Here is a 15,907-nt window from a genome sequence, read left to right on the forward strand (position 1 = left end):
AAAAATATACGAGATAAAAAATAAAAGAAGGTGAAACACAAAAATAACATACTATACACGTTCTTTATTATTATTATTTTTTTTGATAACAACGTTCTTTATTATTTGTTTGCATTTAAATAATTTATTGTTACTTTATATTGAGTATTTGATTTTCTATTTAGGTGGTGCCAAATTATAATTTGAAGCTTGATTAATTATAATTAATTATGTATTATATGTAATAAGTAAAAAAAAAAACAAGCAGGTGCCTTGGCACCTGCTGGCGTATGTGTGGCTCCGCCGCTGCTTATATGTCATCGTGGGAGCTAAAGAATAAAGTTTGATAGTTGAGTAATGATTTTTTTTTTAGGAAGCATCTGTTTACAAAAAAAAATTATAAATTTTTACAAATTACACTATGTACTCTCAAAAATACATAATGTAATCTAGTATATTTTTGAGAATACATATTATAATTTGTAAAAAAAAATATAAATATAATACTCCCCTTTTCTGTATGTGAAACAAGCAAATTTTGTTTAAATTTAGATACAAATTGATAAATGGGAAAGAAAAAGTTATACAGCTTGTTTGACAACTCTTAATTATTATTATTATTTAAATAAAAAACCTTTTAAAAAATTGTTAAAATTAAAGAATTTAATTTTAAAATAAAATAATTTAAATATGCGTTTAGTAGTTATGTATTAATAGTTATAAATATCCGTGAACTATGTGGTTAACACTAGGTCTCTTTGGTTCTCATCCCGTGTTGACCACCTATATATCACCTACTCTGTCCTATGTATAAATGGTAATGGCGGCAAATTTAGTAAGTATTACGAATGCACCAAATTTTTGATATATTTTTTATTTATAATTCATTATCTCATCATATAAGGAAAAGTTTGATGTAATATTATTATTTTTTATTAAATTATCTTGTTACCTAATTTTAAAATGAATTATTTTTATTATAATTTAATAAAATAAAACACGCACTACAGGAAATTATGGGTTTATCATATTACAGGAAATTATCTCTTGTTTGGTGAGTCAATAGGATATGATTAGCTTATCCTATTATCTCCTTTTATCCTATCCAATACATGATTTCTTATCTTATGAGAGGAGCTGGGTTATGATTCAATAGGATAGGATATCAATATTGGATACCCAATAAATATCCACGTTACCCAATATATTTGTATTTATTGCATTATATTTTATTTTTTCTTTCTCTTTTCTCCTTCAACATAATCTTATCAGATTACTAATCAGGTGCTCATCAAACACAGGAGGCTTATCAGCCCCATATCATATCCTACCCTTATCAGCCTCATATCATATACTACCCACCAAAAAAGTTTTCTATATATATAAGGAAACCCTTGCATGTCAATGTAAACATTCAACAAGAATCCAAAACCTTCCAAACCAGACCAAGAAAAAGAAAAAGAATCCAAAATCTTCCGAATCCAAAACCTTTCTTCTGATAGTGATGGAGTCAGAGGTCCCAAGACTCGTTTTCTATGTCCTCGCTGAAACTGTTTCCGCTATATACAAAACTCATCAACGCTATTTTCCTCACCTTTTTTTTCACACTTTCTCTCTCCTCCCTCTCTTCTTCCCGCGACAGCAGCCCCTTCCCCCTTCCTCTTTATGCAAATTTTTCTTTGGATCATAACTCACTCAAATCTCAACCAAATCCAACGATTTTTGTCTTGAAACTTGTTGGAAAACACCTCCTAAACACATTGGTACCACTCTTGAACCTTGAAATCGCGTGTGTGAGGAGATCTTGGCCAATTACAGTCACGGTTTTGGGAGGAATTTTTGTGTTCTTGGAGCTTCCAAGTGCTCCAATGGTGGAGTATAGTTAGGAGGAGCCTTGTACCTTCCATTTGGGTGAGTGTTCTTGCATTTTAAATGGTTGATGGTGATGATTTGATTTTGAAAACCTAAACTTTGATATGATGAATAGTGATGTTAGAGAGCTCAATTTGAAAATGTGTATTAGATGATAATGTGTTAGAATGATGTATTAAAGCTAGAAATGCGATGAAATTTATTGGTGAAAATTGATGAATTTAACTTAGAAAAATTTAATGATCATGATTTTGGACTTGTGAATTTTGGTGTTGAGACTTGTTTGATGAATTGTGGCATGATGGTATGATGATATGATAGGTTGTGTGAAGGTTGGAGTGATTAAAATTGAATGGAAATTCTTTGGAATGTCATAGGGAGAGATTCGAACCTTTGAGGAAAAATGAGTGAATTGATGATGAAAAATGATTTGGATGATGATTTGTGTAGTTATATAGTGCTTAGATGGGTTGTGTTGTGATTGGCAAGTGTTAGAATCAATGGAAAAATAATAAGTGGTTTAGTTGGCATAAATGAACCTAGAGCGAAATATTTAGCAAAACGATGCTTAAAAGACGTAAAACGGCGAAACGACAGTTGAAATGGCCTTATGGCAACCCAAGGATGGGTACTATAATGAGAAAGAAAATTTAGAAAAATAAATCCCAATTAACACCTATATGGCCGAACCTCCAAGGGAAAAAGGGGGGATTTTTCGATTTTCGCGTTTTGATGTAATTCGACGCGAAAATGACGAACCGGCACTTGAACTGGCCTATTGACAACCTAATGAGACGTAACAAAATGAGAAAGAAAATTTAGAAAAATAAATCTCACATTTGCACTACAATGGCCGAACCATCAAGGGAGGATGGGGAGGATTTTTGTGATTTTGCATTTTGATGCTATTTGACGCGTACTGATGGATGTACGTAATTGTATAGGTTGTCGTACGTTGACTTGAATCCCGAATCTTGATTCAGTGAGTTGCCATTGGTCTTGGACCAAGTGGATTGAGGTAAGTAATTGGTTCAATGCATGTGTAATTGTAAAGTAGCATGTATTGTTTGAATTGTGAGTGATTAGGAATGTCCTCTGTGTAGGCATTCTGCTGTGTACCAAGTTGAGGGATAAGCTGCTGCGGAGCTTGTGGAAACAATATTTCAGGTAACCTCTTGGTACTGGGGCTTGTTCCCCTTTTCTGTTCCACCTTGCCAGTTGATGGCAACGGTAGGAAGTGTGTATGAATAGTATAGAACACATGAGCATGCATGCATTATTGCTATGGGTACTGCGGTACCGAGTCTCTGGCCAGTAGACAGTTTTATTAGCCTTCGGGCATTTTCGTACTTCCGCTGGATAGGTCTCCAGGAGGGAGTTCCAGTTGACTGCGTGTCATGGTGTGTGATCCGGGTAGGAGCACACTAGGAATGTCTTTGGCGTTTTGGTTGGTTTGGGCATCATGGTTGTGGTTTCTGTGAACACACCTTGGATGATACCCATAGGCTTATATATGCCCAGGGCGTACGTGGAATTGGGGTTACCATCCCGTATCGTCGTATTTTGTTTTCTTTATGTTCCCCATTCTCTAAATCCCTTGCTATATCCCGTTTTCAAAGTGGTTGTTGTATTCTATTGATATGCATCGAAGTGAACCATTGGGTGGAGTTTTCTCCAGAACCTCTTGGTTACTGAGATATATTCGTATATCTCACCCCGTCTCGGGGCATTTATTTCAGGAGGTAGCAGTGGAGCAGGAGCCTCGGGCAAGAGGCCCGCAGAGTGAGCGGTGGAGCGCTTCTTATTTTGCATTTTGTTGGCCGTGTGGCCTAGGCTAGACTTAGGGCATGAACATGTCATTTGTATTTATTAGTAGCTTCATTAGCATCTTGTTCATGCCATTTTGCCTAAGTCTAGTAGTGATGTATTTGGTTATGTTGTCTTTTAAATTAAGTTGAAATTTTAGAAGAATGTAATTTGAAGTTTTAGTTTCAAGTTGTAATTTGTAAAGCCATATTGTAATAGTATTGATGCATGTCTAATTATGATGGAAGGGCCTTAGGCCTATTTTAGGTTATGATAATATGTATGATGGAAATATGCATGAAAAAGGTGTTAGTGATTGCAACTACTTAAGAATGATTAATATGGACTCTATGTTTAATAACTATAAACTGGATTGGGTTGTAAGTGCCCCAAGGCGTTGTTGGTCCTTGTGTGTGCCACCCATTGGATTATTACTGTATTATCATGTGTTTATTAGGTACATTTGAGGTTTAAATGATCTTTTACAAATTTGGGATTATTGGAAAAACAAAGGAAACTCTGGCGAATTTTCTGTAGAATTGGCAGATTTTAGGCGAACTTCGGGAGAGCATATCTCCCTCCATAGAGGTCCCCTAGGGACGTGCCATACGCCATTTTGAAGGTTGAGATGTCCTCTACCTTGTGTCCAAATTTGAGGAAAATCTGGGTTGATCTTCGGCCTGAAAAAAATAGAGAAACACGGACTGCCCATGTGCCCCTGCACCTGAGGCAGATTCTGGACCGGATTTGGGAAATTAATTCCCGCTTCGTTTCTCAGTCAAATTAAGCGTGTGATATATCAAAATGAAGTTTGAGATGTCTAGTTTGTAGGATAAAAATTTGAGAGCAAATGGTTGAGTGGATTGAGTGCAGTAATTCGAGAAATGTGAGTGGTTTGGAGCTGTTTTTGGGGTTGTTTGGGCTAATTGCTTATCCAACTTCAAACGGCGATAACCGGAGCAAATGAGCTCCGAATTGAGCGTATTTTAGCTTGTTAAAAAGGGAATTAAGTAACACAAAGATATAATCTGAGAAGTAGGGTTGGTTGCGATCGGTTTGGTCGCAGAAAAACTTAGAGTGTAACATGTTCGAATTGGTATAAAACGTAAAGTTGGAAATTGGCTAAGTGAGTTTATGGGAACTCCTTAGTAACTTATAATAAGTAACGTAAGTGATAAAAATAGTTTAAATAAGTCTTCCGCAAGAGTTTATGGTTACGGTCACAGCTTTTAATTATTACGCCTTTTTATGTTTTAAATGCTCGCGTAATAATCGGAAAAAATTTATTCGCGTTTCATAAATGAACTGCTGTGATTGTAACTGCGCTTAATATCATAATTAATGTTAACAATACCGGTACGCTGGCGTGTTCACACTATTGCACGGTTTCGAAGGTACCTATTTTCGAATCGCGTTCGTTGAGTTGATAAATCTGGTGTCTCAAGAGCCTCTTCTGTTGAAGCCTTACGTGAGTGACATGGTTCTCGACGCGCTTCAGATCGCGGAGAGTGAGGGTTTGACCAATGAAACGCATCGTTTGGCGTTTGAGTTGGTTATGGCCATGACTGAGGTAAAAGAGTACGGTGAACACGTGTTGCTGAACCTTCCTTCTCAAACTGTGGTTAGGTTGTTCCTCGTTTCTATGAAAATGCTTCTGTGTATTGAAGAGGATGGTGGTGTTGGTGACCATGACCATGACCATGACTTTGGAATAAAGTGTTTGAAACAACTTTGTGTTACACTTGGAGGGAGTAAAGTATTGGCAATTGCTTCAGAACTGTTGCCTCTTTACTTGGATTCCAAGGAATGGAAGAAGCGCCATGCTGGAATTACACTGCTTACTGTGATCTCAAAAGAGTTCTCTGATGAAATGGTGACCTCATCATCTTAACAACTCTCTTTGCTTTGCTTTCATATATATTAATAACTTTTTGACTTAATTGCTGGTGAGGTTTACTACTTTCTCACACTGTCTAACCTTTGTTTATTAATTACATTTTTGGCAGGTATTGATGGAAAATTTTCTTGGGGAAGTGCTGACCAAAGTTTTGAATTCATTCCAAGACTCTCATGCTCAAGTTAGGTTGGCAGCTTTTAATTTTATGGAGACGCCTACAAACTTTGTCCATGTGGCGCAAACCCTTTATCATCCTAGGCTTCTGAATGCTTTTTCTATTGCACTTGACAATGATCAGGACTATAAAGTGAAGGTATTGTAGATATATAGATGTGAAATTGAATTTGAATTTACTTGCATCATGTTAAAGCTGATTATTATGATCTACAAACTTCCATAACCCATAGATAGTTGCTTCATTTCCCTGAAACATAAATACAGGAGAAACAACTCTGAAGTACATATAAACTCACTTTGCTAGTAGTCTAGGGGATTAATTCAGTTTTAGATTATTCACTTCATCCATTGCTTCATTTGAATGAATTTTGCTGCTAGTTTTTTTGGTATGCCACTCATGACTATATAAACAAAGGTATAATCCCTGGTGTATAGTTAAAAGGTACCTCCTCTTATTATGATCAAGATACATACCTCCTCTCAATCTCATGTTGAAATTTTTTAGCAATTTATCTTTTGATAGTTTTTCTTTGAAATGAACACTTGGGGTGGGATCGTTGGCAATGCTTGGAAGCATGAACAGTGTCTAGATATTTTACTCATCCTTCCATTCTTTATATTTTCACTATCACCGAGCAAGTCATTATTGTTATTATCATCAGCATGTGTGTCTTCTTTATCTTATTTTTCAAACATGTATTATAAGTTAATAATCTTGTGTTTCTTTTATAGGAAAAAGCTGCCTCAGCAATGCTATTCTTTCTAAGGAACACTCTTCCAGAGAGCTTAACTATGTTCAAGGACGTGGACACCGAAATGGGCAAATTGTTGTCATTGCTTCAGGTAAAAATTACAATCTTTTTTTATGCAGGAATTCAGTGTCTGTGGAAAAGTTCCCGGATAATATTTATTACTACCAATAAAGTAGGAATTATCTTTCTTACATTTTCCTTTAGAAATTTTCATCAAGGCTCATAATATTCTAGTTTCCACCATTGTGATATGCTTATTTGATGTTTTTCAGCCATCTGCTTGCAAAGAAGTGTTAAGCAAAGAAGAATTGCTTTGTCAACTTTCAACTTAGTTGCACAGCGGTGTCATGAAGTAGCTCACAAGTAGTCTTGGCGAGAGGATTTTGTTATTAGTAAATCACAATTATTTAGTTGTATTCACATGCCCTAGTTTGCATCATGGTACCATTTTCTTCTTTTTTGTCACCTTTTCCTACACCTCTTAACGTGCACATCTAGACAGACCAGAGGGAAATCATCTGTGTTTGCCCTCAGCAGTTTTTTAATTAAATATCTTTAACATCTCAAAAAAAAAAAACATTGAGGACAATGAAAAGCACTGTGCTGGAATCTCCATTAACTCTGGTCCACGACACGATCAACTGATTGAGCTTTTTTTTTTCTTTTTTTCGCCTCATGAGGTATATCAGAAACTGAGTCCTAGTCCCACTTACCGAAACTGCGACTTATATCACACGTTTTAATTGCTATTGGAAAAGCAGCACCCCTCATTATGTAATATATACACAATTATACATTATATATTGCTGCCACGTCCCACGAGATAATAACTATTTAAATGTCATGGTCTAAGTATCTACATAGCAGGGATTTATATGGCAATGCCTAATTAATGTCTCTTCAAAGTGATCCAAAGATATATAACTACCCTTGTACTGAATTATGGAACGCTTTAAACGCAACAACCAATTCCAACCTATAGGAATACCCAAGTAGGTATTTCCTTTTTCCAAACGTGGAAAAAATTTAAAGGTGGCCAGAAAAAAAATTTCAAAAATGAAAATAAAAATTTTTATATTTGAAAAAAAGGAGTACCCACCACCGTATCACTATGTATAGTTTTGTTCCCTTGTTATAAGGTTGCTCCCGGTCTGTGTCAGTCATGGCTGACATGCACAAGATCAAATAGCTGTCTCTCCGTCAATTGTGTGGGTCACCTTTTTTTCTCATCTGCTATACCTAATTTCCAATATTTCTTATTAGGATAAGTAGATGAAATGAAATCTAAAGGGTCCTTGCTTGCCATAAATTTATTATGGGGTCAAAGTTTAGCAAGGAAATTATTTGGTATTGGGAATTGGTCTATTATATATACGAAACCCTCAAACCCCTAATGATGACTAAAACAGGTTATAGGCATCGAATGAACTTACATGTTAACATTTGTATTTACAGCCCTTAAAAAGATAATATTAAGTGATATATTTGGATAATTGTTTCTTATGTTGTAAGAGATAATTTTATCTTCTATATACATAAAAGTGTATGAGGTCCATGTGAAGAGAAGTGAAAGAAAAAGATAAATGTTGAATGAGAAATATAAAACCCTTAATTGATATAATTAATAATTGTCTTTTCATTCTCTATTGTGAAAATTATTGAAAATGTTAGGATTCTAATTTCTGTAATTATGTCACGTCAAACGGCCTGGAATAAAAGTTAAAGAAAATAAGGTTATTTTGTAATATCAATTATCTATTGGATCAAAATCATTTTAGACAGTTACATTTCCAATCTTGCATCGTCGATCATATTTATATCTAACGATTCTGATTTATTATATATGTAAGTCATATATACAAAGCAAATCAATGGCTAAATTAAAATTAGGTATAATTTTTTTTATTCTAGTATAAGAATACCTGCCTTAAGCTATTTAATAAGAGTAATTTTGTTAATACGAATATATGATAGTCCATGACTATTTCATCAAACCCTTTTATTTTTATTGAATAGAGTGATATTCCAAACCAAATGTAACCATACTCCACGCACCTGAGGCAAAGAATTGACTCCAACACTTGTTTCTACTTTCTGGGATTCTAGCATGATCCATTATCAAATGGGCTAAAGGAACAACCTACAAAGGATATGACGTGGCAAGATTACTTGCTCTCTCTTTTTTTGGTAATAAATAAAAATTCTTTAGTTATAATAAATGTTAAATAAAATATTTTTATTATGTGGAATGCTTTTATCTTTCATTTTATTTTATTAATTTTTTCAAATTAATCAAAAAAGAGATCGATCTTAACACTTGTTTTTTTTTTTTAATAAAAAGTTGCATGTTTCTGATTTTTGTTTTTTTTAACATTATCCTCCGGTAATCTTATAGGTTCCCAACTAATTTGGAGTTCAAGACGGATTTAGAATTAGGATTTTAATCCCCTTTCAAAAATAATATTAAAAAAAATCTAACACATATTTGTATCCTCACTTGTTCAACTTTCATACGTCAATTATTGCATGCTTTTGATTTTGTTTGAACGAGCCCACTTTTGTCTAAATATTAGTAATAAAAACTAGTTTTTGGGACTTCTACCTACAGATCAGGATAATTGATTCTTGCCTCATCTATGACCAACAGTTTTATCAACGTAGGGGTATTAATTTGTCTCCAGCAACCTTATTTGAATCAATACAATACACTTATTTATTTAAATACGGGTATTAATTTGTCTCCAGGCTCCAGCAACCTTATTTGAATCAATACAATACACTTATTTATTTTCTCTCCATGTGCCGGGCGCAACGTCGTTTAACTTCTTGTTCTTTTTGTTAATATATACAGTAGCTTGTAATTAATTCAGTTAGTTAGAAGTCTGTTAGTTAGATGTTAGTTATTTCTGTTATTTACAGTTAAAGAGTCTTTGCTTCCGTGCTTTAGTTTGATTGCTGTTGTATATATATCAGCAATGTAACCTTGAGAATTCATTCAATACATTCAATCTTTTTCATCTTTTATCTAGTTTTCAATATGGTATCAGAGCTCATCTAGAGCTCTGGTATTCACCCTCTCTTGTTCCCAATTCTTCTCAAAAGATTTTCCTTCTTCTTCCTTTCGAAATTTTCTGTTTTCTTTTCATCAATCAAGAAAATGGAAGATGCAGCATCAGCACCAACTCAAAGAGCAGTACCAAACCAGAATACAACACCAGCACCAGAATCCAATCCCTATTACCTACATCCCAATGAAAGCCCATCGCTGGTCTTAGTATCTCCTTCAATGAATGGAAAGAACTTCCACACATGGCAAAGATCAATGCGTATGGCACTCCTATCCAAGAACAAGCTTGGTTTTGTTAATGGAACAATCAAGAAACCAGATGATGACAGTCCTCTATTTGGTTCATGGGAAAGGTGTAACACTATGATAATTTCTTGGCTCAATCGATCCATCTCAGAATCCATTGCACAATCAGTGCTTTGGATGGAGAAAGCAGATGATATATGGAACAACTTGAAAGACAGGTTTGCTCAAACTGATATGTTTAGAATTTCTGATCTTCAAGATGAAATTTTCAAATTGCAGCAAGGAGACAAATGTGTTTCAGATTACTTCACCCAATTAAAGATTTTATGGGATGAATTAGAAAGCTTACAGCCAATTTTACCATCTTGCGCATGTGGAGCAGCAACACAAGTAAAGGATACTCGTGAAAGGGACTATGTAATAAGATTCTTGAAAGGGTTAAATGACCAATTTGAACATGTGAGAGCTCAAGTAATGCTATTAGACCCTCTTCCATGTGTTAACAAAGTATTCTCATTGATTCTTCAGCAAGAAAGGCGCCTGAAAATAGGAGTCCAAGATTCACAATCTTTCATCAATATTGCTGAACAACAAAATTCCAGAGGACAACTAGACAGAGGACAGACTCGATATCATCCAAATTTCAATCAGAACTTCAACCAAGGTTTCAATCAAGGAAGAGGCCAAGGTTTTAATCAAGGAAGAGGCCAACCATACCATCGAAACATGCTATATCAAGCATGGATTTTCACCAGGATACCAAACCAGAAGACCATATGCTGCTGCTGCTGCTACAAACTTTGTTTCACTAGAAATTTGATGATAGTGTACAAAAGAACAACATCAAGAAATTCTGGAACTTCTACAAAGATCAAAGCTGCCTCACTCATCCAATATGATTCAAACCCACTCATCTGCTTTCAATATAGGTAACACAGTATCAGGTATAAAATCAAGAAACCAGATCATGACAGTCCTCTATTTGGTTCATGGAAAAGGTGTAACACTATGATAATTTCTTGGCTCAATCGATCCATCTCAGAATCCATTGCACAATCAGTGCTTTGGATGGAGAAAGCAGATGATATGGAACAACTTCAAAGACAGGTTTGCTCAAACTGATATGTTTAGAATTTCTGATCTTCAAGATGAAATTTTCAAATTGCAGCAAGGAGACAAATGTGTTTCAGATTACTTCACCCAATTAAATATTTTATGGGATGAATTAGAAAGCTTACAGCCAATTTTACCATCTTGCGCATGTGGAGCAGCAACACAAGTAAAGGATACTCGTGAAAGGGACTATGTAATAAGATTCTTGAAAGGGTTAAATTCAAGTAATGCTATTAGACCCTCTTCTATGTGTTAACAAAGTATTCTCATTGATTCTTCAGCAAGAAAGGTGTAACAGCCCGTTACGTACCGGTATTGTTAACATTAATTATGATATTAAGCGCAGTTACAATCACAGCAGTTCATTTATAAAAACGAGAATAAATTTTTTTCCGACTATTACGCGAGCATTTAAATCATAAAAAGGCGTAATAATTAAAAGCTGTGATCGTAACCGTAAACTCTTGCGGAAGACTTATTTAAACTGTTTTTATCACTTACGTTACTTATTATAAGTTACTAAGGAGTTCCCATAAACTCACTTAGCCAATTTCCAACTTTACGTTTTATACCAATTCGAACATGTTACACTCTAAGTTTTTCTGCGACCAAACCGATCGCAACCAACCCTACTTCTCAGATTATATCTTTGTGTTACTTAATTCCCTTTTTAACAAGCTAAAATACGCTCAATTCGGAGCTCATTTGCTCCGGTTATCGCCGTTTGAAGTTGGATAAGCGATTAGCCCAAACAACCCCAAAAACAGCTCCAAACCACTCACATTGCTCGAATTACTGCACTCAATCCACTCAACCATTTGCCCTAAAATTTTTATCCTACAAACTAGGCACCTCAAACTTCATTTTGATATATCACACGCTCAATTTGACCGAGAAACGAAGCGGGAATTAATTTCCCAAATCCGGTCCAGAATCTGCCTCAGGTGCAGGGGCACATGGGCAGTCCGTGTTTCTCTATTTTTTTCAGGCCGAAGATCAACCCAGATTTTCCTCAAATTTGGACACAAGGTAGAGGACATCTCAACCTTAAAAATGGCGTATGGCACGTCCCTAGGGGACTTCTATGGAGGGAGATATGCTCTCCCGAAGTTCGCCTAAAATCTGCCAATTCTACAGAAAATTCGCCAGAGTTTCCTTTGTTTTTCCAATAATCCCAAATTTGTAAAAGATCATTTAAACCTCAAATGTACCTAATAAACACATGATAATACAGTAATAATCCAATGGGTGGCACACACAAGGACCAACAACGCCTTGGGGCACTTACAACCCAATCCAGTTTATAGTTATTAAACATAGAGTCCATATTAATCATTCTTAAGTAGTTACAATCACTAACACCTTTTTCATGCATATTTCCATCATACATATTATCATAACCTAAAATAGGCCTAAGGCCCTTCCATCATAATTAGACATGCATCAATACTATTACAATATGGCTTTACAAATTACAACTTGAAACTAAAACTTCAAATTACATTCTTCTAAAATTTCAACTTAATTTAAAAGACAACATAACCAAATACATCACTACTAGACTTAGGAAAAATGGCATGAACAAGATGCTAATGAAGCTACTAATAAATACAAATGACATGTTCATGCCCTAAGTCTAGCCTAGGCCACACGGCCAACAAAATGCAAAATAAGAGACGCTCCATCGCTCACTCTGCGGGCCTCTTGCCCGAGGCTCCTGCTCCACTGCTACCTCCTGAAATAAATGCCCCGAGACGGGGTGAGATATACGAATATATCTCAGTAACCAAGAGGTTCTGGAGAAAACTCCACCTAATGGTTCACTTCGATGCATATCAATAGAATACAACAACCACTTTGAAAACGGGATATAGCAAGGGATTTAGAGAATGGGGAATATAAAGAAAACAAAATACGACGATACGGGATGGTAACCCCAATTCCACGTACGCCCTCGGCATATATAAGCCTATGGGTGTCATCCAAGGTGTGTTCACAGAAACCACAACCATGATGCCCAAACCAACCAAAACGCCAAAGACATTCCTAGTGTGCTCCTACCCGGATCACACACCATGACCGCAGTCAACTGGAACTCCCTCCTGGAGACCTATCCAGCGGAAGTCCGAAAATGCCCGAAGGCTAATAAAACTGTCTACTGGCCAGAGACTCGGTACTGCAGTACCCATAGCAATAATGCATGCATGCTCATGTGTTCTATACTATTCATACACACTTCCTACCGTTGCCATCAACTGGCAAGGTGGAACAGAAAAGGGGAACAAGCCCCAGTACCAAGAGGTTACCTGGAATATTGTTTCCACAAGCTCCGCAGCAGCTTATCCCTCAACTTGGTACACAGCAGAATGCCTACACAGAGGACATTCCTAATCACTCACAATTCAAACAATACATGCTACTTTACAATTACACATGCATTGAACCAATTACTTACCTCAATCCACTTGGTCCAAGACCGATGGCAACTCACTGAATCAAGATTCAGGATTCAAGTCAACGTACGACAACCTATACAATTACGTACATCCATCAGTACGCGTCAAATAGCATCAAAATGCAAAATCACAAAAATCCTCCCCATCCTCCCTTGATGGTTCGGCCATTGTAGTGTAAATTTGAGATTTATTTTTCTAAATTTTCTTTCTCGTTTTGTTACGTCTCATTAGGTTGTCAATAGGCCAGTTCAATGCCGGTTCGTCATTTTCGCGTCGAATTCCATCAAAACGCGAAAATCGCACAATCCCCCCTTTTTCCCTTGGAGGTTCGGCCATATAGGTGTTAATTGGGGATTTATTTTTCTAAATTTTCTTTCTCATTTTAGTACCCATCCTTGGGTTGCCATAAGGCCATTTCCACTGTCGTTTCGCCGTTTTACGTCTTTTAAGCATCGTTTCGCTAAATATTTCGCTCTAGGTTCATTTATGCCAACTAAACCACTTATTATTTTTCCATTGATTCTAACACTTTCCAATCACAACACAACCCATCTAAGCACTATATAACTACGCAAATCATCATCCAAATCATTTTTCATCATCAATTCACTCATTTTTCCTCAAAGGTTCGAATCTTGCCCTATGACATTCCAAAGAATTTCCATTCAATTTTAATCACTCCAACCTTCACACAACCTATTATATCATCATACCATCATGCCACAATTCATCAAACAAGTCTCAACACCAAAATTCACAAGTCCAAAATCATGATCATCAAATTTTTCTAAGTTAAATTCATCAATTTTCACCAATAAATTTCATCGCATTTCTAGCTTTAATACATCATTCTAACACATTATCATCTAATACACATTTTCAAATTGAGCTCTCTAACACAACACATCATCAAATCAAGCTTTAGGTTTCCAAAAATTCAATCACAATTAAACCATGTAAATGGGATGGAAACATACTCACAACAAAGGCTAGAAGCTAACCCAAGACTCCTCCAAGCAATGGAAGATCAAAAAGCTCCATGGACAACCATTTTTTATCCAAAATTTCGTGGCTGTAAATGGCCAATATCTCCCCAAATACACGGTTTCAAGGCTCAAGAGTGGTACCAATGTGTTTAGAAGGTTGTTTCCAACAAATTTCAACACAAAAATAACTTGATTTGGTTAAGAAATGATCAAGTTATGGTGAAGAGAAAATTTGAATGCAAATGGGGTTTTTGGGGGAGGGGGCTGCGGGTTTCATGAAGAAGAAGGGAGGAAAGTGATGCATGAATAGTGCCAAGCACATGTGGCTTAAGTCACTTAAGTGGGGTGGGTCCCACCGCCACCTCACGCGATTTAAAACTAATCCGAATTTTCCTCCGATTCCACTAAACGTCCGTAAATTCACAACCTATTTAGAAACTCAAATTTTTAACATTAACTATTCCCCTTTAATTAGGCTTGACCAGATGAATTAAGAGTCCTCCATTCGTTCGGAGAAAACACTGTTTTAAGCTATTACGCGCGCCATTGGCACGCTTCCCCAAACTGTCTTAATTTCATCGAATATTATAAGAAATCATATTTCCTAACTCATTAGACCATTTTTAACTCATATTTGAAACCTAGAGCTCAAAATTCAACTGGCACGTTTTACGGTGCAATCGTAACGCGGTATTTTTACCCGCGAAAAACACTATTCACTGATTTTTCTGAAACTTGCCTGTCCACTCAATTTTTCGTTCTGAACCCATTTCCAGGGTTATTTTTACCATCTGAGACCTTCTACTCAATTTTTATCTTCCTAGGGTTGCGTGTTGGCTAATTACCGTTTTGCCCTTTCTTTGTATTTTGGCCTAATCTTTTGGATTTTCACTAATCCATCACTTGATTGCTCACTTAATATTTTAATTACTTGATTTAAAATTGTGAGGTGTTATATTCACCCCAACTTTTTAGAATTTTGTCCGCAAAATTAAATCATACTCATCCGCTAACTCAGGACACAGTCGGAGAATCTCATCCTCCCGCTCCCAAGTAGCATCCTCAAGTGTGTTCCTTTACCACATTACTTTTATCACAAGTACGATCTCTTTTTTATGATACTTATTATCCTTTGATCCTTCACAATCACTTGTCTCTCATGGTTCTGTGACATTTTAATTCACAATACTTTACACTTTCTCTGGTCTCCCGTTACCCTTTCGCTGATCTGTAGGTAATAATATAACAATATTACGGATTTGTCGGTAAATTTACCTCATTCTCATCTTTATCCATATTTCTGACCCATGGTCGTTCTCAAAAGCATCTAATCGTTTTCATGCACATTCACTAGTTATTCCTGGAGTATTTCCAACTCACACGTTCTTTAGTACTTAACTTTTTTCGCTGTCCTCACTGTTTTGACAATACCCCAACAACCATTTCTTTCCATTACTGTTACTACTCTTATCATTTTGCTGTTTTCTTGGCTTTCACCCAAGCACATGCTTTCTAGTTTCAAAGGCACTTTGTCGTGTCCTACAATTACGACTCAC

General features: G+C 36.0%; 1 protein-coding gene across 1 annotated transcript; it reads left to right on the plus strand.

The window, feature by feature from the left end:
* Positions 1 to 9,640: 9,640 nt before the first annotated feature.
* LOC133314003 (uncharacterized) lies at positions 9,641 to 10,729 on the plus strand. Its single transcript, XM_061515435.1, has one exon. The coding sequence runs from the start codon at positions 9,641 to 9,643 to the stop codon at positions 10,727 to 10,729; it is 1,089 nt and encodes a 362-aa protein (XP_061371419.1).
* Positions 10,730 to 15,907: the final 5,178 nt, after the last annotated feature.

Source organism: Gastrolobium bilobum, unplaced genomic scaffold (genome assembly GCF_033153095.1).
Source record: "Gastrolobium bilobum isolate Gb01-03AN ecotype WA unplaced genomic scaffold, APGP_CSIRO_Gbil_v1 utg95767, whole genome shotgun sequence".
Lineage (NCBI taxonomy): Eukaryota > Viridiplantae > Streptophyta > Magnoliopsida > Fabales > Fabaceae > Gastrolobium > Gastrolobium bilobum.